Here is a 27,586-nt window from a genome sequence, read left to right as displayed (position 1 = left end):
TTCATAAGAATGACTTTGAATTGAGGGCAATTAAGTAACTGCGTTTCCAGCCAAAATCCTGTAGATGGCCATGTGGCTGAATTGGAAAAATCTGGAAGTCCAGGATTCGTGAATAATCTTTCCGTATAACGTCCCTTACGTAGGGAGGTTTGATTGATAGTTGTTCAAAAACATAAAGTGTTGTGTGTTGCATGATAAATAATCTAATCAATGATTGTTTTAGACCCACTGCTGTCTATTAGGCAAATACAGGAGTAGACAACAATGCAAAGTGAGTTGCGTCACTTGCGCAATACATGTGATTGGTGGAAACAACGTTCCAAGGGAGGAGCGAAAGGTAGTCACCCTGACGTCAAGGTTTGTTAGAGCATGCGCGATAAGGATCAAGGCAACGCTGTGTCTGTATGAAAGGCGTGAGCAGTGCGACTTTAGCATCAATGTGAACGCCATTTGTCTTTAAGGACTGTTCAGATTACATCTCATATAAGAGATATTGAGAACGCCTTGCCTCCGCCAATGTTTACAGATAGTCTCTGGTAGAATTAGTCGCCTACTGCCCTCCACCAAGAAGCCCTGCCAACCACAAAACCAAGGGTTACATTGACGTAACGTCGGCTGAGAGGGGAAGCAGCTACTGTCTACTACTCTGTTATACCGACAGGTGAGTTGAGATCAATGTTTAGTTCTTCAGGCTTTTTTAACTGTACTCTCAAAACAGCATCGGGTGACAAGGTTTACATATTCATACCCTCCCAGGGTCAGATGAGCTAAAAGTCGTATATTGTATCATGTAACCCATCGGTTTGACCCTGGATGCTGCACAATGATATAAGGCCTTGACGAGCTTACCTAAGATGTGTATATATGTTTTTATTCCAAAACGGCACCTGATCAGAATTTAATTGTATTCTGGGGTGGAAGGGCTCAATTATCTTAGATAACCGCCAGTCACAGCGTCAGCAGATGTGGGGACATGGTGGAATTGCTTTTCACATCCATCCACCCAATGCGTTTTGGATTTTAGGATGAATGCTTTTTTTTTGTTATTACTGAGGGAAATGGATATCAAATACACTCAGGTGGTCTCTTATTGGTTCACAAGTTTTTTTAAAAAGAAGTCACTATTCGTATAGCGCAAGAGCACATTGCGACCCTCGCATAAGGGATACTGCTATAATACTGATGTTCCCATCAGGTTAAAAAGCACATCTTCTCTTATACAAGACCATGTCAAACCTATTACTTGGATCCCAGAGTTTTAAACTTAGCGGTTCAATCTGTTACATTTCCCGAACACGGTTGGACAGTTATTGTGCGCTAATTGCCCCATAAGGTAGATCTAATAACCCCCGTTCTCATTCAGAGATACCAAGGGCCTTTGTGCTGGTGCTTTGTGGTTGTTCTTCAGTGTGTATCCTGTTTGGACCAGGTATAATGGGCTGGCAGTAACAGTATCGGCACCTCCCGGTGTTGGCGCTGAGGAAAGGAATGTGCTAAGATGGAACCCCTCAGTGTACCAGCTTGGGGCCAACACTGGTCCAAGCCTCCACGCGGCCCTCTGAACTGGGTCGCACAAGTGGAATCCTGCGCCTGTTATTTTGAATTCACCATGTGACTAAGATTACACTATTCTGGATCAAAGTATGTGTTTGTGTGTTTGTAGGATAAACTGTAAATAAGAACCCCTTATTTACTTTTGTTTGCCCAAAAGGAGAATAAATGGAGAGATTTTCATGAAAACTTTGTTACTGTGATAACATAAAAACAGTATGCCAGACCAACCAATCTTATAAGGGATTCATCCTGAAGCACACAAATTGGGTTTGCACGCATTTATGGTATTTTTTACTTGTTCAACGGGACTATAAACAGTGATTAATGTATAACAAGATGAACAACACAATAAAAATAAAGACTTAGTCATCAACCTGCATGAGGAGAAAGAATGCTAAGAATAAACTTTGAACCGAATTACCATTGCAATATTATAGGTTTAAATGGATTGGGAAAACCACCAATGCATTCATGATGAATAATAATTATACATTGAGTATGTGAGTCCATGAATGACAAACATAGTGACATAATGTAGTGTGTCCCTGCAGATTATGATATCTTGTCATGCTCATGTACTCTTGAGGTTAAGTGTTTGAGGCTATTTGTGATGGTAGAAGGGCACTTCATTCCTAGGCTTATAACCCTAGTCAAACCTATTTTCTAACTCCAACAAACTGAGTATAAATTCACCTTGTATCAAGCCTTAAAATGTCCTTTGGATGTTCCTTGATAAGACACTTTTAATGTTTTGGTTGTTGGCCTCTTAATAATCTATCCTGTCTATATAATATAGCCTCTAGCCATATACCACTTACATTCAATTGTGACACAAACTATCACATTAGAGCTGTCTTTTAAGTCATACAGTGCCCTATTCAGTTTTAGCTGCTGGGTAAATGATCCTCAACACTATTATTATTATTATTATTATTATTATTATTATTATTATTATACAGTACATAATTGTAACACTTGTTAGACACTGGATATTTGAATGGGAGTCCAACACACTCAACTAAATGAGGTTGATGCTATCCTTGGAACCTTTCAGTTCACAGGCATGGATTTGGTTCAGATAATGGTTCTGGGGGATTTACAAATTGCACAGAACCACGGTAGATGACTAATGCGTTCAGCATTACTGCTACCTCCTGGAAAATACCTGTGTCCAGACAGTCCGGCTGCCTGGGCAGCGGGCAAGACACTCTCATAGTGTTTCATGTTGTACTTTACGGAGAACAAAGGCAAAAGAGTTTTATGTTTCTAACCTTTTACAGTCCATTCATACCCCGCGGATTACATGCTGTGTGTGTGGAGGTGGGTCGGGGGCTGCGTATACAGTCTAGGGGGTCAATCATGGTAGTTCTAGAAGGATGCACAAAGCCGTGGCCTTTCTCATGAACTCCCACTTCAGAGACATAGAGGTGGTATTGTAACCCCTTCAATAATTGTTTAGGTACATATTGTCAAGCATTGTTTTTTTGCTTACAGTGTGGACATTTTAACTTACCTTTGCAATAGGTCAGTTGTCTAGATTTACGACACATCTCCATTGGCACTGCATAGTGGTCCATAGGTCACTCAGTAGGACTACATAGTGATGAACTGAGTTTACAGCCTTTAAACTAAAAAGTAATCTTGAAGATCTGTTTTGTCTCTCAAGGCACCTGTGATGCAATACAATGTAAGCCGCTACACACACACACAGTTGAAGAGTGCGACCTTTGCAGTAGCTCCGCCATAACCTCTCATACATGGAGGAAGGGGCTGTCCCCACAGACACCCAGCTCGTAACTTTCATAATACTGCAAATGCAAGGGCTTTCATCGGTGGGTTATAGATAATGACATAACTCACATTTATTGAAATGAAAATCTTTTTAGAACTTTGAGATTGCCATTTTAAGTGTTCTGTTGCACAACCCATTTCCTGGGCCCATCTGCTGGTCAACTACACTGTATATAACAAAGCAGGTGAGCTTCAATTCAGTTCAGTGTTTTTATTAAAAGGTTTGTGTCTTGTGGGGTTGCAGTTGAGGACTTTTATCCAACATGATGGTGGAATCCTTTGACCCTAACAGAATTAAAATAAAGTATCAATCGAATGTGGAATACTGACGTTGGCCTGCCACATTTTTGTCTTCAAGCTGCATCACATTGTGTTCACCCCAATTAGTTTTGATTGAATTGTGTTTTGATTGTCTCATGGTTCTCATGCAGGGGGAACAAATGGATGAGAACCTTGAGACTCAATCATAACAAAGTGCGGCGGCACAAATTGCTCATTGCAGCTTTAATATGGTCTTTGTTCTCAGTGTCACCTCATCCAAGATGGAATTCTTGTTATTTTGGCATGGTCCATGTGATGTTTGTGTCCCACCATGTGACACGGAAGCTCTTTGTACACATGAGTGGGTCACAGAATGCCAGAGGAGATATTTAGATCCATAGATTGAATGAAAGAGCAGATGTACTGAAAATGACTGTACATGCACTTTTACAGACTCATCACATGTATCATGATCATGGCAACATCGTGATCTGAAGAGTACAAATGAGCTCTGAAATCTTCTGAATGAGTTTTTTGTGCTGGTGACGTCTGACCCTTCAATTAGCTATTATGTTTACAGCCCTCAGAGCTCTGGTCATTTTAAACACCAAATGTCACTCATTATTACTACCCCTATCTAGGTCACTCTTGCAAAAGAGGTGCCTTACCTCAATGAGGCGGCCTGAATAACTAAGGTTAGATAAGTATGATAACCCAGCCAGAAGATATTTGGTTTCTGTTTATATTTTGCATGTTCTCTCTCTCTCCCATGTTTATGTAAGATTCCTAGCACCACCGAAGACCTTCATATTTGGTTACATAGGTTGTCATGGGCATAAAGATGCACCGATATCTTTGTGTAACTGATCTTTGTTGGCCAAAATTTGTATTATCCCTATGAGAGGATCGCGTGAAAAGGGGCGATACTGTCAACCGTTTTCTTTGTGGCATTTTAATGTCCCATATATTTTTTTGCTTTTTATATGAGACAGTGGTCATTTAGGCTCACGTGTAGCATGTTAGATTACATGGCATGGCATGTTATGGTGCAAACATGTTAATAGGTGCATAGCTTGTCAATAGGTGCAGTGAGTAGAATTAAGTGGCGTGTAGCGCAACAGACTCACTTGCCCAACCGTGTGCCGTGTCGATGGCCCACCTGCGCGCCAGGGGAGGGGCCGCTGCTGGCACACCACGTGCAGGCCCCCCCCCCCTCGCTGCCGTCGACACACCCGCCCGCGGGGGGCCCCCCGCCTTCGACGGCACCTGCGAGGGGCCCTGACAGAGGCACACCCGAGTGTGAGGGGCCCCGTCGACGGAAGCGTAAAGTGGGGATATCTGACGATATTCGCTAGCGAAATAACAGCTTGTTAAAAAAGGGCAGATAGTAGGTGATGAGGCTGGACATTGGGTAATAGTCCACACTGTTTTATCGCTGATCGGGATATTTAACAAATGTTCTCCTCATATCAACGTAATTTCCAGTGACACACAGGAGGAAATGTCCTGTGACACACAATTTTCATTCTTCCCCTAAAATATGTCTTCTCCTTTTTCAAGTCACTTTCGAGATGAGAGAAAGTGAGTGAAAAAGGCAGAATATCAAATGTCAAACTGCATTCATCGTCACAGGTATAATTGTGCGTGAAGTAGTTTTAGCCCTTGCTTGCACTATTTGGTGACAACAAGAATTTGAGCAGGGACACTAAGGCTGCTGATTGGCTCTGACACTGTGCATGTGCTCTCAAGATAATGGGCTCTTATCTCCTTACCTATACCCCACTGTCAGGATCAGCAAACATCCCCTTGCAGGCTTCTCCACTGCCCATAGGCCTACTCCCCCCCCCACACACACACACACACACACACTTAGCCAACTGCTCACGTGTTGTCGGTTATATGTTCAAATGAGTCCTCCCGTGCCCAAACCTGTTCACTTCACATGTAACCAAGGCCCATAACGGGGTGGGTCTCACACTTATTTAATCTTTAATTTGTTTCAGTGTGCAGTGTCCTCGGGTGAACCTGTCAATCCAAACGCCTTAAGTAATCTCTACATCAATGCATCAATGGTCTATATCAATGCAGTCTCTTAAGTAAAATCCATAAATTATTTCGCACCTGTAATTTGATGAAAGGGTAACGTGATCTTCAACTGAAGGGACTGGCAAAACACATTGAATGGGAGGCCATTGCCCTAGCCTACAATGACACGTGGGGATATTTCAGGGTGCTGTCTGACCCCTTGTAACCTGGCTGAACTTCTAGTTGCGCTGCGCTGCACTTGGTGTAATTCTTTGCCAACTCGGTACAGTGGTCACAGTCAATCCTAGGATAAAATGGTACGATTGTCTGTGACCGCCGTACTACATAATAATACAATGGGTTTCATAAAGGAAAAATGTATGCCTCGCTCATGCCACAGCATTTGGTAATAATATTCCAATTTATGTGAATGTTGCGTTTCTGTTTCTGCTTTTTTTTGTTGAAAAGCAGAACAGTCTCACCTAAGCAATAAATGGAAAACATGAAAGGGGAAATCAAATTCTCTTGTAATGCTTGTATTGTGGTGATATCAGGGTTGGATTGGTGTCCCCTATCATCCCCTAAACATTAATATTAACAACAAACGCCCCCTCTCCTGATGAACATTCCCCCCATAAAGGCAGCCCACTTTAAACCACAGGGATCGTAGGAAGTATGAAAGTTTGAGTCAGTCGCTTTCCTAATGGTCAGCAGACTAAATGTTTGAAAGGCGCATGTGAGCCCCAGTATCACTTCTTAAAAACGAGCCATGTGGTCTGAGGTCTAGATAGCCTTAACCACAGTTGTATAGCTTTGTCTGGCCTTAACAACATAACACACACACAATCACACACGCGCGCATGCGTGCGCTCCAAGCCTCCTTTGAAATCCGGCACAGAACACGTGTACACGTCTTCTGTTGCCAATGGTTGCCGTGGCAACTGAGTCAGGCGTCAGTGCGGCACTGTGGGATGAGTTACATGCAATCCCTCATTGGGCTATTGATTCTCCCTGCTCTCCTCCTCTCTTTTGCTTCCCACCTATTTGTTCCAACCATGCTGCTCTTCTTTTGTTCATCCTCTCAGGGGAACAAGAATATGGGATGCACTGATGGGATGCCAGGTAGAATATCAGCAGCGTCATCCCCTTAATGGAGAATGACTCCAAATCATATTGCACGGTGTCACTCATCGAAAGACATCACTTTGATAAATAATGTCATATTGTCTTGTCAAAAGGGCATAGCAGCATTGTTTATCCTTTTCCTCTCTTGGTCTTTCTCTGTGTCTCGTATCTTCCTTCTCGTGGGGTCCATGAACCACAGCATCTCCACAGAATCCTCTGGTAATGATGATCAGGCGCCTGGCCGCCAGTAGTGGGCCAGCTGGGTGCGCACCGCGGAGCACAAGCTGGCTGCTGGCGGCTGGCTGCTTGACTCACGGTAGCCTGCTGTTCAGCCAAAATGGCTGACCTGGTCCTCACATTCAGCATCAGGATTGATGGTTTGAGATCAAGGGCAACATGTTTCATTATGAATTTGTTTTGCAGGGGGCTGCGATGAGTGAAGTCGTATCTATTATTTTACTTCCTGGCCCATTGCTCTGTAACATAGGACAGAGGAGTGAACGGGTGGGGTAATGCAAACCCTCACTGTCACACTGACTACTTATGCTGATGATCACTTATGCCTGCTAAAATAACGATTGTCACCTTCCTCCTCCTTACCCTGTCCTCTAACCTCACTCCCTCTCGCTCTCTCTCTCTCACCCCTTCTTCTCTCTCTCTGTCTCTCTCTCTGCCCCCCGCATCTTCTGCCTCCTGTTCCCTCTGTTGCCCCCCCCCCCCCCCCCCCCCCCCCCCCCCACAGATGCTCCCAGCCACCCACCTCGAGAGGAGCGATGGGAAGTGTCCACTAGGTATTGCAACTATCCCAACACCTAACACTGCATCAGGCAGGAAGACTGAAGGGGGGGGGGTGGGGGTCTTGGTGGGTGGGTAGAGATCCTGCAGAGAGATTATGAGTAGAGGGGCTTAGGAAATGGTCAAGAAGATAAAGGGGATTTCATAAAGCACCATGGCCGAAGACGTTCATTTGGCTTATGTCTTTCCATGGACCGAGCCCTCTATATCACGGGTTCAGTTTTGTTCCCGTATTCAATAATTCATTCATTTGTGTGTAGCCTGTTTTATGTTGGCATGGAAACAACTAAACTGCTCAGGTCATTAAATCAATTATATATGTATACTCTCATTCTCATCCTCTATTGAATATAGTACCGGGTAATATAATCAAAGTAAGTGTTTCATGGAAAAGCACAACTAAATGTTATCTGCAGTATCTGAAGCGGCCTGCCTCATGGAACAAAAAGTGGATCAATTTCATTTTATTACAGACTATTATTATAGAAGCATTTTTTGTCCATATTTGTTGAAATTATCTTATGTTCCCGACGGCTATCAATAAGTCAAAAGCCCTGTCAAAATGTTGAAATGAAATGCAAATCATTACATTCAGCCTGATGAAATTGTTGAATGGCATACCTGTCTGTCAACCTACCGAGCAGGCCACCTGCGTGAACTCTGCCCGTGCTCCCATAGAGCACAACTGCAGTATCGCTAAAGCTAGCAGGCTAGTCACATGTTTTGGGTGAGGGAGGCTTTGGAGGTAAGCCTGAAGAGACACAGGCCAGTGATATCCGAATCCTGCTCACTCTGGCTGGGCTCTCAAAATTCCCTATACCCTAGCTTGCAGAAGCCTGTAGATGGTAGAAATTATTAATACATTTGCTAAACTGGATAAGTCTGCAACGATGCATAATGTCTGACATGAGTTGTGATTCAAGGGTTTCTCACCCAGCAGGCTGGTTGGGTTTCAGCCTTGAGACAGTCAAGGCTGTATTCTGTTCCCATGGACACGGGCAACACTAACACCTTGACTAGCCCTCGTCAAAGACGGTTAAAAGTAATTGCCCCCACAGTATCTCATTGTCTCTGGGAAATCGGTGGAATACCTAGTGAGGTTTTGGCTAGAGATTCAATAGAATCTTAACGGCCTGCAACAGATTGGAACAGGGTGTGGCGTCTTGAATGTGGTGAGGAAATTATTATAAATTCTTCCCTGGTGATTAAAGGCATTTAATGTTATAGTGATTTAAATATCTTTTAATATCGTGGATGGCTCGAGGGCAGACACACACGCACAATGCAACGTTCCTTTATCTTGCTCTGGTCCTCTCTTATCACATGTCCCACTGTCCTTCGTTCTAATTCTTCCTGACGCAGTCTTCTCTTTTTGCTCGCCCTTCCGATGCCATCTATCTTTTCCTGCCGCTCCTTCATCTCCTTGCTCCCAATCTCTGAAACTACCGGTAGCCCTTGCATGCGTGGCTGCACATAAACCAAGCGCTCTCCACCTAGTCGATTCTCCTGCGAGTATCTCTGCCCTATTCTTATTGACCGCCATCCCTCCGATCAATGGCTCTGCCAGCCGTGGGGAAGTGTTGACCACTGCCTCCGAAGTAGTAGTCTGTGGAGGGACCTCGTCTCCTCATTCTTTGTCTGAAGGAGCTCCAGTCCGTCACCATGACTTCACCTAGACATGTTTAGTGTGTTTTGTGCCACGGGGGCTGATCGTAGTGCCTCTCGTTTACCTGTGTTTTCTCTCCTCCGGTAGCCGAGGCCATCCTGGACCATGTCATCGGGGTGACGGAGACGGCTTCAGTTTTCACGTTGGAGAGGGAGCAAGGAGTGCCCCGCAGACACAGCGGCGAGGAGGTGCAGAGCCAGGAGCAGGAGGAGGAGGAAGAGTGGCAAGACGAGAGAAGAAAAATGGGCGTGGGGAAGAATACAACCTCCAAATCTATAGAAGGAGGAGGAGGAGATGGGAACGGGAACAAATATGAGGAGGAAACCAAACGCGGAGCAGACTTCTACCCTATTCCGGTGGGTATGCGTGTTTGGGAGCGTTCCCGCTTGTGTGAGCGGGGGATAATTTTACGCCAACTCAACACCGTTTGCCTGCCCATGTAATTAAAGGATTAGAAGACTTGAGTACTTTTCCCCATGCCTATTATATCCCCTCCCGTCCCTTCTCAGTCACTCTTTGACTCCCTCTGACTCAGTGAATCCTGCGATTACTCTTGCAGCGTGCAGGTAAGCAGAAAACCCGCCTGCGTGCGTCTGTGTTTTCCAGAGCCTGTTGGTGCGTGTTTGGCGCAGCTGCTTCCATTTCCTCTGTTTTGACCCCTCTAGCTTGTCCCTACGGCCTCAGCCTAGCAGCCTGTGGCTGGTGCATTATTTTTATTATTGTCCAGATGCTATTTTGATGGTCTAAGTCATTCACTGGCTTTTTTAAGACCCTACTTTCAAGACTGTGTAACATTAAAAACACCACAATGTCTATTCAGGGTCTTTGCCATGGGTATCACGTCCATTATAGAGACCACATCGGATGGTCTTCCTTTCTGTTTTGCTTATTCAAGCAACCGCAAATCCAACACATAAATGTGCAACAGAATAGAATAAATCAGAATGGACAAGTCTGGCCACACTCAACAAATCCCAGGCCGAGGATATTTAAATGCAGCATGATGCTGGGGCTGACTGGTGTCCACTAGACGTGTGATTCCTGGTCCTCAAATGTTTTGGGCCATGATTTCCTGGCCACTTTACATTAAGGTTTACCATCAGGGTCATTGTTTTACATGTCATTTCCATGCCTTCTTATGTCATCTCTCTGGTTTCCCTGGGTTTGTGGTGAGGCCTGGAGGTAAGGCACAACCAAGAGTGGCTAGTAAAGTGAGAACTTATGGGGGCCTCGTCGTAACATGTCTCTATGCAATTAGATGTGGTTGTGAAATGTTATGTTAGCTATATGTTATATATATATATGGGTAATGTTATATATTGTATTTGTGTGTATATATAACTATATATTAAAAAAAAATGCTACAAATAAAACATTTATCTTTCACAATCATTTTGCTATAATTTGTGTGTGTGTGTGTGTGTAGGTGGTGGTGAATGGGGTGAGCCAGACCAATGGAGAACAAGACACGGAGGACACAGAGCTGATGGCCGTCTACGCTAAAGAGAATCAAGGAGGAGAGAAGGTACGTCTGCGGACTAATAAACAGGGTTGCTTGTGTCAGCCAAATCGCCGGCCTAGCTTTGACCAAGACATTGATCAAAGAGTGTGTTTCACACCCGGTGTTAGCCTCCACGTTTAGGTTTACCTCAGCTGATCCATCATGTTTCCCCCTGTCACCACAGCCTCTCTTTCCACCTGCCTTCTCGCTTTGGCTCTCTCTCTCCCTCTCTCTCGCTGTCTCTGTTGCTCTGTTTTATAGGATATTGGATATCAGTCCTCCAAATGGATATTATAGAATGAGATTATTATGTTGGGAGAACATTTTTCTATCATTTACCGCATGCCGGTGCCTCGTGCCTCTTCCTTTTGTTAAAAAAAACAAAAACCTGTATTGTCTGATTAACATATTAGATTGTTACATTCCAAGTGTTGAAACATGAGCTATGGCTAATCCTGCCTCCAGTCATCTCTCTGTCCTCCCCCCCCCCCACACACACACACACACACTTCCCCTTCCTTACAACACATGCACATTATTGAGTTGCCAGAATGACTCTGCATTTTTGTTGTGTTCTACAAAGTTTGTTTGTGCAGAGGAGCAGCTGTCAAACACACACATACTTTAACAAAGGGTCACAATGTCACAGCCATGTTTTTGTCCTGCAAAGTGAACTTACACACATCATCAAAAATATATGTTTACTAAAAATAATACAGTATTTGTTTAATATGCATGAGTGTGAAGTGTTAGACATCCTGCAACATTGGGCACTATGAATTGCAAAAGGTGGAGTGGGTACATTGTTGGCAACTCTGTATAAAAATGTCTGTTAAATGATAAAACCCATTAATCTATGCGCAGTGTGCATAATGTGTATGTCAAAGTATAAACTTTGTGTGTGTGTGTGTGCCAATAGTGTTCCATGTCTGAGACGTTGGACAGTACAGACAGCGTGGACGCCAGACGGATGGACATGATCTACACCATCGAAGACTGCCCGCCGTGGTACCTGTGTGTCTTCCTCGGCCTACAGGTAAGGCAAACATGAAACCTCACAGTCACAATGCTTGGAATGTATTGGAAAAGGCTTCCCGGGATTTCCCAACTATGTTTTCATTTGCAATGATGGAAGGGTTCCTGGCAAAATTTCACATTGCATATAATGAATCAGGAGAAAACACAAAACGTTCCTTCTTTTAATCTAAATTCAATGCGACAATTCATTTTTAAGTCCTATATGGCCACGAGCAACAAGGCAAACCCTTCTGTTGTACCGATGCATCATGTCAAATGTGAGTTGGAGTGGGTGGAGTGGTGGCTCCACAAGTGGAATAATGTACAATGTTGGCGTTCCGGTAGACGTTTTGAAGTCCTCTATTGCTAACGTGAAAGAACATAGGCTATCCCACTAATTTCTTGTTGTGTTTTTAATGTAGCCGGAGCCATAACCCTCCAACATCTTTGATAAATCGTATTTGACTAGATGCTTCCTTTATAAAGCTTGCAATACTCTGCGACCAAGCAGAGAACCTCCTCTGTCCCTGAGCGTAGAACCAACATGGATGTATTATAAAAATTGAAAAACATAGCTAGTTTACATGAAAGACGACATCATGGATCTATAAGGTATTCACCATGATTGTTGAGCTGTTGTTTGGGATAAGCTGTTGTTCATGATGCACCGGTGCCACAAAAAACACTTATCCCGGGATTTCCCGGAAGAGACAGGTTTCATTATCTGGAAAGAACTTATAAGGGAAATATGCGTCCCTACTATTAATGCAAGTTAATTCTATTGGGCATGTAATTACATGGAGAGGGGGTAGGGGAGGGGATTTGGAACGTTACAGTCGAGGGATATGATTGGGTGAAATCTTCGGACCAGTATAACCAAAGCCTCCCTCCTTCTTCGTCCCACCAGCACTATCTGACTTGCTTTAGCGGCACCATCGCCGTCCCCTTCCTCCTGGCTGACGCCATGTGTGTGGGCTACGACCAGTGGGCCACCAGCCAGCTGATAGGGACCATCTTCTTCTGTGTGGGGATAACCACCCTGATCCAGACCACCGTAGGATGCAGGTACGCACGTGCCCACACACTGGGTCCAGACCGGGGCTCCTAACTCCCTCCTCCTCCCTGTGCCGTCCAGAAATAAAATCAAAGCCGTCCCGAAATGAAAATCGTTGCTGATCTACAATTTCATTGGTTAAAATAATTGAAAGTGACCCTTAAAGATTAGAGGATCAATCGTCAACCTTTTATTTAAATGAGTCTGCAAACAAAGGCCAAGTTGGACATCAACAGTGGTCTCCTTCTTCCATTTCACCCCAAAACAGAAGGTTGCTCAGATATTAAATCAAATTTGAGCACTCTGTCCTAAGGCAGAAACCGGAATAACCAGGATTCCAGTCTGTAATACAGTCAAGAGTAAAAACCTTTAAACCTAGGCATATGAAACAGCTGTGCAAGCCATAATGAATAAACACAAAACGCCATGCAGGTTGCTGTGATTCTTCTAAGTTCGTCCCACTCTATTGGTTGTATGAAACGTTCATGAACCTGACGTGATTAGATTGGCCTATCTAACATTGCTTGGCTATTACAGAAGGCCTCCACTATCAGAATAAGGAATCTGTCTCAGCCTAATAGAAAGGTCTTTGAAGACGTCAGAGGACTTTGTCTAACCAATTTAGTTTGTTTATACAATGTAGAATTGAGAAGTGTCACTTCCACTTGGCGGATCCCAGCAGACAGGTCAAAGGCATGAGCGTTTCATATTCCTCGCAGTGGTAGCGAAGATCAAGCTGCGGGGCGAGTTCTTAATCATGTTATTCTTTTGTTGATAATGCAATGATTATAAACAAAAATAACACGAGCGACTCACATTGGGGCTTTTGTCCGAACTCCTGAGCTTGCCTACTGATTCTTGTTGATCCTTGTTGACACGGACGCAACCCGGCAACAGTGTCAGTACAGCAGGCAGTGGCTAAAAACACTCGCTCTTGCCGTTGATGTTGTGTTGTTGTCATACACGGCATTGCAGTGTTTACAGTGGCCATGGTCGTTGGAAATGTTCCCATACCAAACTCTGCTTCGCACTCTTGCTTCTCTCCCACCGCTCTCTACTGTACACAGCCGAGCTCATCGTTTCATGTGATCACAATTCAGCGCATGGCTGCGAGAGGCTAGTCCTCAAAAAGTTGTTGAATGACTGATATGTAATGTCTCGTTAGTGCCACGTAAATCAAACCTTTTCTCGCCTAAGTAACCTTCAGGACGACAATACAGTTAATCGTTCATAGTTCATATTCATTTCATTTATTTGATATCAGCGCTTTCCCGACGGACACATGTGACAAACCGCATCATAAGAAACGTCCTTGCAAGTCCATTGATATAGCTTCATTATTACACAACATGCCACACGTTAGCGTCCTCAGTCACCCCATGCTGTCCAGCAAACCCAGAAGCAACCGCCTCAAGGGGCAATGAGGCGTGTCCACATGTACATGGACTGCCTCAACCTGCATACTGTATGTTGCTACATGTACCTACCCTGCCTTCACCATGTCCATTGGTGTATCGACTACCAAAGCGTTACACACAGACTTCTCCACACTCTGCTTATGGCCTCATCCGCATGGCAAATGGTATGAAGTAATTTTGGGTCACAGCGTGTGAAACCACAGTTTTGACCCCTTCAGTTTAACAACTGAGTGAGAACTGGCTCTTTTTGGATTGGGCCTGGGAAATTGAACTCATGATTAACTGTCGGGTGTCCTTCCTTTCCCTCCATAGGCCTGTTATCTGCGGCTTCAGGCCTGTCCTGTGTTTCCCCCACAGGTTCATAGTTCTTATTTTACAGATATAACGACATAGTGTGTGTGTGTGTGTGTGTGTGTTTGTGTGTTCATCTTATTTCTAAGCTATTAGTATAGACTCTGCCTTTTTTTTGTCTGAGTAGTAATTCTCGAAGTGAAAATCAAGGCAACTGCACAGGTTGGATCAGAGGGTTAAATAGATGGTTAAATCGAGGATGTGATACAGCAAGATACAGACTTGAGTGGAATAGTCTATAGTGTAGTTGGGTGAGGAGTCTCCGGACGTGCTCCTTGGCTGTCGATCCGTCTTTTCACCGAACCAAAGGTTTGGGGAGAGTTTTATACAAAAGAAAGTGTGATTCACATAACAGAAGCAGTCTCTCTCTTGATAAGGTATATGGCCCTGCCAATGACCCAGACAGCCTGGGACCAGCTATTTGGTTCGTCCTTCTGGGGACATAAACAAATAGAGGATTGATGGGAATAAAACCCTGTATCAGTTGGAGAGGCACTGGCCTGTCTCCACATTAAGAGGTGTGAAGACAGAGAGACACTAAAATACAGCATCATTCTACTTGTGTGTGTCTGTGTGTGTGTGTGTGTGTGTGTGTGTGTTTCCGCCCGCCAACCCACCTATACGTGCGTCAAGAGGCAGCAGACGTCTGTGTGTGTGTGTGTGTGTGTGTGCGTTAAGAGGCAGCAGACGTCTGTGTGTGTGTGTGTGTGCGTCAAGAGGCAGCAGACGTCTGTGTGTGTGTGTGTGTGTGCGTCAAGAGGCAGCAGACGTCTGTGTGTGTGTGTGTGTGTGCGTCAAGAGGCAGCAGGCGTCTGTGTGTGTGTGTGTGGCCCCAGAAGTGACTCAGTGTAAGCGGCCGCGAGGGCATCCTGGTCTCGTCTCCCCCCCCCCCCCCCCCCCCGGTGTTAATCGAATGTGATCCGGCGGTCGAGTGGTCCGTCTCCCCACGCGGCCCGGCCCACGTCAGCGTCTCAGTGGCCGGGTTAATCTCCTCTGCCCAGCGCCCTGGCCCTAAAGACCCTGCGCGTAGCCAGCGGGGAGATAAAAATAAACCTTTTGAACGATACAAGCGATAGCGATAGCCTGGGAAGAGTCATCGGTCCGAAGGAGAGGATCTGCGATTATTTCTGTGCGGCGGGGGGGAGGCAGTAGCCTTGACTGATAGCCTGAGTGGACAGTCAACAAATGCACTTCCTGTTATGACCCCGCCATCGAGTAGTAAACCTTAAGACGAACCACAGGCACATGCCGAGGCCAGTGTTTTCTCTGTGTGTTCCGTGATTAGATACAATTCTGGCCCTGCTGCCAGGAATAAATGTGTCCCAGCCAGCTCCGGCTGAACAGAGGAACCCTGCTCACATCGGCCTGTGGCGTCGGTACAATGGGGAAAAACATTTGAACAACATTGGCCGTCTCTGTTGATTTTTCTCTGCTCTAAGGTCCCCAAGACCACCATATTTAACCTCACACTCTGTATCCCTGGATGACGATGATGTTGATGGTGCTTGGAGATGCAAAGATGTTTGCTGAGTCACTCTCCTTTTTCCTTTCCATTTCACCGCGTCACACACGCGCATACACAGAGTTGTTTAATTGCTGGTTGTCTAACGTCAACGTGACGCGCAGCCTGTTGTTTGCCCCCCCTGTCCTGGCCTGCGTGACACGTGATCAGAGCTGAGCCGGCTGCAGCAGAGGTCTGGATGGAGGGAGGGGGAGGGGAGAGGAGGGAGGGGTAGAGGAGGTGGGGGGAGAGGAGGAGAGGAGGGAGGGAGGGAGGGGGAGGGGAGAGGAGGGAGGGGTAGAGGAGGTGGGGGGAGAGGAGGAGAGGAGGGAGGGAGGGGGAGGGAGGGGTAGAGGAGGTGGGGGGAGAGGAGGAGAGGAGGGAGGGAGGGAGGGAGGGGGAGGGGAGAGGAGGTGGGGGGAGAGGAGGGAGGGGGAGGGGAGAGGAGGGAGGGGTAGAGGAGGTGGGGGAGAGGGGGGAGGGAGGGAGGGGGAGAGGAGGGAGGGAGGAGCAGAGGGGGGGATGGAGGGGGAGAGGAGGGAGGGAGGAGCAGAGGGGGGGGTGGACGGGGAGAGGAGGGAGGGATGAGGGGGAGAGAGAGGAGGGGTGGATGAGGAAGAAGATAAGGGGATGAAGAACCAGCCATCCATGGTTAGAGATGTGTCAACAGAGATGACGCATGGAGGGACTTTGAGGTGTGCGTGTGTGCGAGCCCATTACGACTAAGAGCTGAGGGGACCCATATGCTGTTTATGTTTTGAGTTAAATCAACAATCATGCAATTTACACAGTCAGAATTTGTCAAATTGTTTTTTTTTGTGTATTTCCCGTGCAACAGACAATGCTGAAATGGAATATTATATCCGTTATGTTTTAGTTGGAGTCTAATCAAATGCAAAAAGGATTGTTGAGTATTTGATACCTTAGAAAGAGCTCCTTATACCTACATACGGACCGTGGCCTCTTCCACAGAACCCACCATGTTGTTACCACCATGTTTCTACAGTAGACCACAACAGACAACAAAATCATAATCCCTATCTTACTTGTAAGCCGTGACTTTTACAAACAAACAAACGATAGTTTTACAAACAAATGACAATTTCTAAATCTATCAAGGAACTTTATCACTTCACACTTTGCTACTTGATGCTGTGGTAGACGATGATGTCATTTTAGAAGTTACAGGGCAGTACAGGCCACCATCCCGTCACTTTAATCGTTGGAAAGAAGGGCATGAAGGGGCGGGGTGGTCAGAGGGTTGCAGTCTGCTACCTTACCACCGGGTGGCACTCAATTCTAAACATTGCCCCTTTTAAGGAGTCAACTGAACTGTGACTCTTCTTGTAACTGCTGTTACAAAGGGTACATTTCTCGGTCGACGTCCTTACCTACTTCCACTTAAGATGGCACCTGATTACTGCCGTATTAGGAGTCAGGTGTACAGCTTATTTTCAGAGGGAGGGACTACTTTAGTAACGCTTCACTTCCTCTATTTGTCAAACATAAAAGTCCTTGTTGCCCTCTTCAGCACATCTGACTTCTTACCCCTTGTGACAGTTTCTTTCATTTCCCCAACCTTGGCTCCTTGTTTGACGGGCTGGCTGCCTTCAATAGCGCACGTGAAGGGAAGTTGATGTTGGGCTGTATGGAGCAACATGTAAGAAATGGGGTTAGGGTTATTAATGGAGTTAGGCTGGTAAATAGAGATTAGTTAGTCATGGGGATTAGTCATGGAACAGAATCACAATATTCAATAAGAATACTGCTATTTCCTCTCTTCTTATCCGCTGGATTGTATTTTCTGATTAGGATAGGCAGGATTTTTGCGGGCAGCTCAGACACGATTGCAGTTTTTCCTTTCAGAGTCGACAGACCCTGATTAGTGCGGGAGTAAATATTGCTCCCACACAGTTTAGAGTTAGGGTTAGTTATGGAGTCAGGGTTAGTAATAGGGTTACCGTTACAGTTAAATGATTTCTCAAGATGAGTAACCCCAACCTAGACCATTAGTGTGGGATCATTACAACATGATAATGATGTTGGCCTGTGAGACATCATCTAAAAACTAAAATATATGACTTGACATGTTTAGACTCTTCTTTGCATGGAAATGATAATTTTTATTTAATTATCATTAAATAACTTTAATGATAATGGGCTCAGATCCCTCATTGATAATGTATTCTTGTGGTTTCTGCCCAGGTTGCCTCTTTTCCAGGCCAGTGCGTTTGCCTTCCTCGCCCCAGCCAGGGCAATTCTATCACTCGATAAATGGAAGTGCAACAATACAGGTAAATATTTTCTCTATTTCACTCACTGATTCCTAAATTGGATGTCGTTTCACATCTGCAAATCAAATCTGTCAAATGCGCTGCAAGTACGACATAAGCGCTGTAATTTGATTATAATTTTTAAGAAATAGCCGTCGCCATCCTTCAGCTATTAGTGAGTGAAGTGCTCTGTGAGATTATCGGTTCTGGTCACATCTACCTCTGTATGAACCAATTTTCATCTAGCTTGTCCCGCACATTCGCACTCCTGGCAACTCCGGCACTGGAGTGGAACAAAATACCTCACAATGGCAGAGAAAACGCCAGATTGTCTTCCCATTATCGCTCTCTCTCTCTCTCTCTCGCACTTGACAACTCTCAGATCTTGCCTCTAGCACCTTTTCTGTAGTGAAGCATCATCTTTAAACACTGTGTTTCTAATGTTGGTCACTGTGCTCTGTCCCCTGAATCAGTGGTCCCTGACTTCAACAGCACAGAGCTCCTCAACACAGAGCACATCTGGCACCCCAGGATACAAGAGGTAGGCATATGCGTGAACGTGCATTTGCACTTCGGGTGCAACATTGTGGACGCAAGACAAAGTAAAATACATTAACAGTTTCTGCACAGACGTTTTCCTCTCAGTAGGCTTTGGCAAACCTTGTTTTACTGGCCATCAAGAATAAGTTCTTGTTCTTCGTAGCTGAAGGGCAAAAGTATCGGACACCGGTAACTCAAGTTAACCTTTTCTTTCCCCAATTCAAATAAAAAGTAATTGGTTTTCAGAACACACTTAACCTTATCAAAGACCAAGCAATATAGCTTAATTTGTTTGGTCCCGGCCAAAAGGGGGTTATTTAACATAAACATTAACACATAAACATTCCCCCAAGATCGTTCCTTTAGCCTCCTGGAAGGCAGCCAGGGCTATAACGAGATCAGGGTTTATATGTTTTCAAGTATGTGGCTTTTAAGGGTGAACCAAACCCCCATGAGCTGAGAAAATGGAATCGGCCGTCGTAAAGGTTTTAGAAAACAGACGGATCGGATCCCTAGAAGCAAGTGTGAGGGGCGTGTTCAAAACCCATGTCATACTGCCTTGAGCAGAGCTTGCAGCCAATGAAAAAAATAAATACAGTGTACAACCGGAAGAAGCAGAATTATTGTACACAGAATTCCCCAATTTCAACAACTTTGTAAATTATGGTGGCAGTAGCTCAGGAGCGTGTTGGTAACCGCAAGGTTGCTACTTTGATCCTAGCGTCACTCCTGGCCGAGCGTCGAGGTGTCCCTGAGCAAGGCACCTAAGCCCAACTTCTCCTGACGAGCTGGCTGTCACCTTGCATGGCTGACCCTACCATGTGTGAACGTGTGCATGAATGGGTGAATGTCAGGCAATGTTGTAAAGCGTTTGGGATAAAAGCGCTATACAAACGCAGTCCATTTACCGTTCACATTGTAGTCCAACGTAACAAGGTGAGAGAGCCATTGTTAACTCCTTCCGGGGATAACCTCTGTGTCTTTGCGCTCCAGATCCAGGGCGCCATCATCGTGTCGTCCCTGATCGAGGTGTGCATCGGCGCTCTGGGCCTGCCCGGGGTGCTGCTGAAGTACATCGGCCCCCTGACCATCACCCCCACCGTCGCCCTCATCGGCCTGTCTGGCTTCCAGGCTGCCGGGGAGAGGGCGGGGAAACACTGGGGCATCGCTATGCTGTAAGCGGACAATGGCCCCTTAGTGCTCCTCACCGCGGCCTCCTCGATTCCTTCTTGATTCTAAACGCCGGCAGGGTGACGGGACTGAATGCGGGAATCCGCATTCAGTCCCGTCAGCCTGTTGGTGTTTAGAACAAAACTGAATAAGGCCAATTCAGAGGCACTACAATCCAGTTCACCTGCGTTATGTAATAGGCAGCTGGGCTGATGTTGGGGCTGATGTTTGGGGACAGAGGGGGGAGTATTCTTAAACGGAAGTGAAATAGGAACTGACAGCTTTCACTGTAAAGGCTTTAAAAATAGTCACCCAAACTTTCTCTTGTGGGAACCACAAACTTGCACGTTGACACTTCATTGTCCTCATCAGATGGCATATCAGCCAGAGTTGTAGTATAAGCACCAGCTCTTCATTTGCTGACCACGCTACGGCCCTCGGGGTGCTTCTCTCCCAGAAGGGACCATCGGCTGGTCACGACCTCCAATTAGCCCTCATTCAAGGCCTTTAAGCTAATTGATTGGCTCAAATGCGTCTGGGGGCCGGTTAGATGAATGCAATGAATCTGGGGGAAGGTTAGAGGGGCGGTTAGCCCTGAGTATGTATATAAACACTTGGCCACGCTTCTAGGAGATGCATTAGGGGCCATCAAGGCTGTTGTGGTTGTGCCAGGCTCTTGAATGAGAGCCAAACACACATTCACAATTTGGTTTCTGTGTGAGTTCTCAGCGTTTCCACGGCGGCACTCATTTATATTTCAGTGTTAGCGGGTCAAATGTAAAGGAGAAACATTTCACAAATGTCCTCCGAGTGAAGTGGTGTGGAACCCGCCGGTTCTCTGTGAAACCCACCCACTGACCCGCGTCTGGTTCTGACTCCCTGCAGGACCATCTTCCTGGTGCTGCTCTTCTCCCAGTACGCCAGGAATGTCCAGTTTCCACTGCCAATCTACAAGTTCAAGAAGGGCTGGACGGTGTACAGGCTGCAGGTCTTTAAGATGTTCCCCGTAAGTCTGCACACTCGTATGCATTGTGTGCCTCTCTCTCTCGTCTCCTGCTCTCTGGCTGGCTGGCTGACTGACTGACTCCCTTACTTCTCCCTTTCTTTATTTTTTGTTATGTATCTTCTATTATAAAATGGATCTATTTTTTTACTTTAATTTGCCGGGTTAGTCATGTTGGGAATCACTCTGTATGACCTGGCCAAGAAGGCACCATTTCATAACAAGGATATGAGGGTTGCAGGCTAGGTCAGCACGAAAGGAAACACTTGCGCAACAGAAAGGCGCCAACATGCCCGCGCTCAGATGAGGAAGTCATGAAAATATAGCTCCCACAGCAGAAATGCATACAGAAGTACATAACTGTCGGCTAAGTCTAGTCATGGTACGTAACTTTGTGAACTGGACACACGTGAACTTCATGTGGATAATTCATCCATGGTTTCTGGGTTGCCTTACATGACTCCTATGGTCAGCAATACAAGTCAGCCCAATCATGACCCCTGGTGGCTGGAAATGGAATGGTTTCATTTTTGAATTATGATATTGCTCTTTCTTATAAATGATTGTAGTTTCTTTGTTTCTGTCGCATGACTATGATGACCTTTAACCATTCGACACATTTAATTTCTCACTTCACTTATAAAATCTCCCCCTACCTTTTACCATGAATACCCACACATTGGTGTACAACTTTTAGAAACTAAGCATGAGTTTTACGCGGCTCCTCTCCTCCCAGATCATCATGGCCATCCTCGTGTCATGGCTGACGTGCTTCATCTTCACGGCGACCGACGTCTTCCCTCCCGAGAAGGAGAAGTACGGTTACTACGCCCGCACAGACGCGCGCATGGGGATCCTGAGCGCTGCCCCCTGGTTCAAAATTCCCTACCCCTGTGAGTGTCACTCACTCACTCACTCACTCACTCACTCACTCACTCACTCACTCACTCACTCACTCACTCACTCACTCACCCTCCTCCGAGGCCGTCATAAATGAGACGTTGTTCTTCTTAAGTCTAAAGGGTATTATGTTTAAAGCTAGGATGCTATCTGACATCCCATGTCTCCCACAGTTCAATGGGGCGTTCCCACGGTAACCACGGCGGGCGTCATCGGCATGCTGAGCGCGGTGGTGGCGAGCATCATCGAGTCCATCGGGGACTACTACGCCTGCGCGCGGCTGGCCTGTGCGCCGCCGCCCCCTATCCACGCCATCAACAGGTGAGGCACTTCTCTCTCTCACTCACTCACTCACTCACTCACACAACCGCTTCCTGTTAATCTTCTCTATAATTTACATCCATAAAGGCAAATAAACATATCGAGTGATATAAATCTGTCACAAAAATATGATTGACACTATTGGGTATGTCTTGTAATATGGGACTGTGCCCTTTTTAGAAACTGATTTGAATCATCTCTGAACCCTTGGGTTGCTCGGGTTTCTTCAGGGGTATTTTCATGGAGGGGGTGTCCAGTGTGCTCGACTGTGAGGCCCCTTGTTAACACCTGGGTTGCTCGGGTTTTTCCAGGGGTATTTTCATGGAGGGGTTGTCCTGTGTGCTCGACGGTCTGTTTGGAACCGGGAACGGCTCCACCTCGTCCAGTCCCAACATCGGGGTTCTGGGAATCACCAAGGTACTTCACCAGCTGCTTCCATACTTGCTTAATAAACGGGCTCCTCTTTCTTTAGAATCAAAAAACGTTGAGACTCGGACACTCTTATGACGGCCGTCTCTATCCTGGCTTCCCTTTGGCCCTCTAGGTCGGCAGCAGACGCGTGATCCAGTATGGCGCCGCCATGATGCTGCTGCTGGGGCTTGTGGGTAAATTCAGTGCGCTCTTCGCCTCGCTGCCCGACCCAGTCCTGGGGGCACTGTTCTGCACCCTGTTCGGGATGATCACCGCCGTGGGCCTGTCCAACCTGCAGTTCGTGGACCTCAACTCCTCCAGGAACCTCTTTGTGCTGGGCTTCTCCATCTTCTTCGGCCTCGTGCTGCCCAGCTACCTGAAGCAGAACCCGCTGGTCACCGGCGAGTACAGCACAGAATGATGTTTCTGGCTTACATTTCTTTCCTGAGAAAACATAAAGTCAAAGTTAATTTTTTCAATGAAACGAAGATTGCGTAAGCACGGAATCCTGTTTACGTGCATGAAGCGTTTTGAGTTTGTTTTTTGTCAAGACACAGGGGAGAGGAAGTAGGCCTTTTCTCATCATCTTTCTCTTCCTCGGTGGGTGTAGGCGTCGTCGAGGTCGACCAGGTGTTGAATGTGCTTCTGACCACCGCTATGTTTGTCGGTGGCTCGGTGGCGTTTCTTCTCGACAACACTATACCAGGTAAGCCTTTACAAGCCTTTACGCTCTTTATCACGGTTTGCTCCAACAAGACAAAACCTCTCTATTTAGAATTTATATCCCTGCTCTATGGTTTGGCAGTAGCAGACGTCCACCTCATTCACTATGCAGACAGGGGCTTCATCTAAACTTATACTTTCAGGAACATGTGCTTGCTTGTGATCTTACGAGTGTATCCCCCCCCCCCCCCATCGCTCTTCAGGCACGCCGGAAGAGCGGGGCATCAGGAAGCTGAAGAGGGGCACGGGCCCCAGCACCTCGGAGCTGGAGGGGATGCGATCCTACGACCTGCCGTTCGGGATGGACTTCATCCGCAGGCACGACATCTTCACCTACCTCCCCATCAGCCCCACCTTCACTGGCCACAAGTGGGGGGGGCTCCGGGGCGCCTGCCGGAGCCGGAAGGCCCACGGGGACAGCGGGAAGGGAGCCGGGAAGGAGGCCGGCAAGGCAGCCGGGGGGGGTGGCTCTGCAGGGGACAGCCGGGTATAGCGATGGGACTCTGGGGGAGAGGAGGGATCCGACGGAAGGGACGGATGGACTCAAGAACGGAGGAGCGAGGATAAAGAAGTGCGCAACCCCCCGTTTGTGTTTTCCCTTTTGTGTGTTTCGTGAGGTGACGTTCCCTCTGTCTTCCTTTCGTCTGTCCACGTCGCCAAAGGCCATGGGCTCATGGAGAAGCCGGACTGTGGCGAAACATGATTGCATGCAGAAGTCGGGGGGGGGGGGTCGTCGTGCATCCAGTTAGCTGTACTTTCTTTAATGTAGAAAATCAGTGCTTCAAAGCAACACCATCTCCCTCACACAATTCACGCGTACGGCGTGCCACAACCTTTCTGAGAATAATTTGTTTACCTAAAAAGGAAAGTGTGTGTGTGTGTATATATCCATATATATATATATATGCACCCTGTGTGTGTGTGTTAATGTTGGTGGTCTAGTCTAGGCTGGAACGGAAATGCTCATCAATCAGTTGCTGTATGTTTCCTGGCAGCCCAGGGGACTGTGGCGTTCTTTGCTGTCTAGAATTCAAGGGGACTGCAGAGTTCGAGGATGTCCTCACCTCCATTGAACCGTTGCCGTTTGCACAAATGCAACACAATTTGACCTGCTCTTTCTCCATGGTCGCTGGTGGGAGGTGATAATGGAATAGGTTGTCTGTTAAAACCTAGTCCCAAGAAGACAACCTTACAAGAGCAAGGTTGTCTTCATTCAGTAAAACAAACATTCAAAGCATTCAAATGGGTGTACATTTGCCAAAATACCAGCTATGTAACTAAAGTGTCTCAGTATTATCTTATGCATAATTGAATTACTAAAACCCTCTATTGTCAAACATCCCTCCCCCAAAATGGTTGTGAAGAGACGATTAGAGCTTATATATTCAGCCTCGGCATGGAGCATATATTGCACCTTGAGTTGCGACTTAAAATGCATCGGCTTTGCAAATAGTATTAGATTAGAATTATTTCATTCACTGAGGACCTTAATTTTAGTGTTAACTTTGGCTAATGTCTGTTTTCTTATTTCTATAGACACTGGTGAGGAAGTTTAGGATTATGCAATTACAGTGGGGTCAGGACTGCCCCAAACAGGGCCACTAGTGGATGGTTTTGTGAAACGAGAATGCAAGTTCTAGACTGGCGCAAAACGAGACTATGAAAAATTTGCTCCCAGATGCATGAGTTTACCTTGTTCGAACAGCACTTAGAGTAGTATTTTTACCTTTTTACCATCAGACTGACCCCAATGGAGTTAGATTTACAGTTAATACTCATTCCATGACCTCCGTCTCCTGCTGTTGTGTAGAACATCACCAGTGCACGTGACCCATTTGTTTAATGGCGTTGAGGATTCGCAGGCAGCGCACCAGCTATTGCTTCCTGCCCACCCACACAACGTTTACGTGTCACTTTAGATGTAGACGTCATTTGGATGTCATCCAACTCTTCAATCGTAATGGCTATCATAACTGTAAATTGTACAGGGAATTGTAGTAGATTGGAATTATGATTGATTTTCCTGAGACTGATCTGTATTCTTTTCCCTTCGGACCACTACTTTGGATTATCACAATGAGGCGTTGGTTGCTCCTTCCTTTTTATTTTTATTTTTTTTAAGTACTTCATGCCCCATTGTTCCGTTTTCCAATTCTCTGCTAAGGTGCTCAGGTCTTTCCTTCCATCGTCATTCAATCTAGCTTTGTTTGTTTTTTCAACACACTGTAACACTGCAACAGCTTTTGGTAGTTGACTTTTCCTGATCGGTTGCTATTATGGGCTTTTGTCCTTTTCTGTGTCCGTGCTGGCAAAACCAAGTGAGCGATAACTATATATCACTACTACTAATCGTAGCTCTTTGAACTGGAAGCCGTACGACATTACCTGGTGGATTAACATGGATGTGATGTTATTTAGAGCCTTGCCTTCGATCAGGGCTGGAGTGTAAAGCTACTATGTGGCAGCTGCCATAGTCCCAACAGTGGCTATAAAGAAAATGGGACATTTTTTCAAAAAAGAAATAATGAAAAGCTCAAACTGTATTGTGGAACAGCAGTCCAAGTGAGATGTTTGTCGAACCAAAATACTATAGAAATGTTCCAAACTGTCATACCAAAACAGTTTTTCAGTAATTTACACAAAGAAAACCCTTCTGTCTCATACTAATTTATTTATTTATAAGACAATGTACAATGAAGATTTTAAAGCACATTTGACTGCCTCTTGCACAATGTATAAAAAATAATATTTTTAAGAATAGTTTACTGTTTTTGCCCTGTAGAAATCTGTAATTAGCGCTTCTGCCTACAGGGAACGCCACATTGTCCCATGTTTAGATAGTTATATTTGACTTGAGGGGCTTACAGTTCCTCATTACATACAAGCACAGAGCTGGATAAAGGTTAGAATCACAAAATAAGATGCTTAGTGAAGCAGTGATGTGATATACGGCAAACACTTTTGGAATTTTGGAGCTTGAACACTCTTACATAACAAGTACTGTTACTACATCCGTAACTGATTTCTTCTCTTTGGTTCTGAGAGCATGTCGACTACCGTCACACCAGATTTTTGTTCCTCTGAACTGCTGCTGCAGCGGTGGTCACACAATGTTTTGTTATCAAGTCTACTTGGACCTGAAGACGGCTAGCTTGCCTGCTAGTTGTTAAAATACAGTACGCTACCTCTGCCTATTCAGAAAGCCACCTGTTTTAAGTGTTTGCATTAACCATTTCACTCTTCCTGGATTTGGTTATGGAGCGGTGGCGTCTGTTTCAAGATGCAAACATCGAAATCATACATGCGTAATATTATTTCACTTTTTTTCTACACGCCCATCCCATGTTTCAACACGCTTTCTATTCCTCTCTGACGTCCTGCTCTCTCCTCCCCTGATACTCGCCTGCCAGTACAGTGCAGATGTTCACATTGAGGTTCCTGCCTGCATACAGGAAATGACACCTATCGGCCACCTTTATAAACAACGGCTCTCAGTTGGTTGCATTCTGAAGGTATAGTCGCTCAATGCAAGTTTTCCTTAATTCGATTTTTTAACTATGGCCTGTTACCTTAAAAGGTTAAATTTGGTGCCTAATAGCACTTACACCTGGCTTTCAACTTACAAAAGCCTAGGTTTTGGCCCATTGTCATATTTTCAGAGTTAAGGAGCTTGCTATCAAAAGACGACTCTTGAAAAGGTGGCCATAAGTGGTGTGACAAAATATCCCTTTCAGTTATTTTGAAGGGGCACTACCTAAAGAATATAATTAAGTCTCAAGTGTTTTATCTTTTTAACGGGTTTTTTCTTTGTTTTGTATGCATAATTTTTTACGTTTTCTACAGATGTGTTTGTAAGAAATCATATACTATTAAATCATGCTGGAAAGCACATTGTTTTGTTACATTTTTATTTCAAAGAGTTTAACCCTATTTGTTCTTACTTTTATCTGTGGTCTGATGAAATAATTTTGTTTGTTAGGACTTTTCCATATTGTATTTTTCTAACATTACTTTATTTTCATGTTAACACAGAATTTAAAAAAAGGCTGTAATAATTTAAATGGATGTTCAAAATGTATATTGAACTGCGTGCTAATTATGTGCAGAAAATTCTGGACCAGATATTGAGTTGCAAGAAAATGTTATATTTGTTCTTAAAACTATTTAATACGATGATACAAATCCA

At 45.4% G+C, this 27,586-nt stretch overlaps 1 protein-coding gene across 3 annotated transcripts; it reads left to right on the top strand.

Moving 5' to 3' along the window:
- Window positions 1–405: 405 nt before the first annotated feature.
- slc23a2 (solute carrier family 23 member 2) lies at window positions 406–27,586 on the top strand. 3 transcript variants are annotated; one of them, XM_079737884.1, is made up of 16 exons: window positions 406–661; window positions 7,499–7,547; window positions 9,305–9,573; window positions 10,644–10,742; window positions 11,638–11,754; window positions 12,643–12,800; window positions 18,265–18,353; window positions 18,806–18,873; window positions 19,866–20,047; window positions 20,928–21,048; window positions 21,782–21,938; window positions 22,119–22,266; window positions 22,578–22,683; window positions 22,811–23,078; window positions 23,288–23,383; window positions 23,604–27,586. In XM_079737884.1, exons 2-16 carry the CDS (start codon window positions 7,499–7,501, stop codon window positions 23,891–23,893), a joined length of 2,217 nt encoding a protein of 738 aa, XP_079594010.1. In that variant the 5' UTR covers window positions 406–661; the 3' UTR covers window positions 23,894–27,586. The 3 variants fall into 3 exon arrangements, with proteins under 3 accessions (XP_079594010.1, XP_079594011.1, XP_079594012.1); XM_079737885.1 differs by lacking the exon at window positions 7,499–7,547; XM_079737886.1 differs by lacking the exons at window positions 406–661; window positions 7,499–7,547 and adding an exon at window positions 8,618–8,723.

Source organism: Pollachius pollachius (assembly GCF_949987615.1).
Source record: "Pollachius pollachius genome assembly, chromosome: 1".
Lineage (NCBI taxonomy): Eukaryota > Metazoa > Chordata > Actinopteri > Gadiformes > Gadidae > Pollachius > Pollachius pollachius.
The sequence above is the reverse complement of the archived record's forward strand: the minus strand, read 5'-3'. Positions and strand labels throughout refer to the sequence as shown.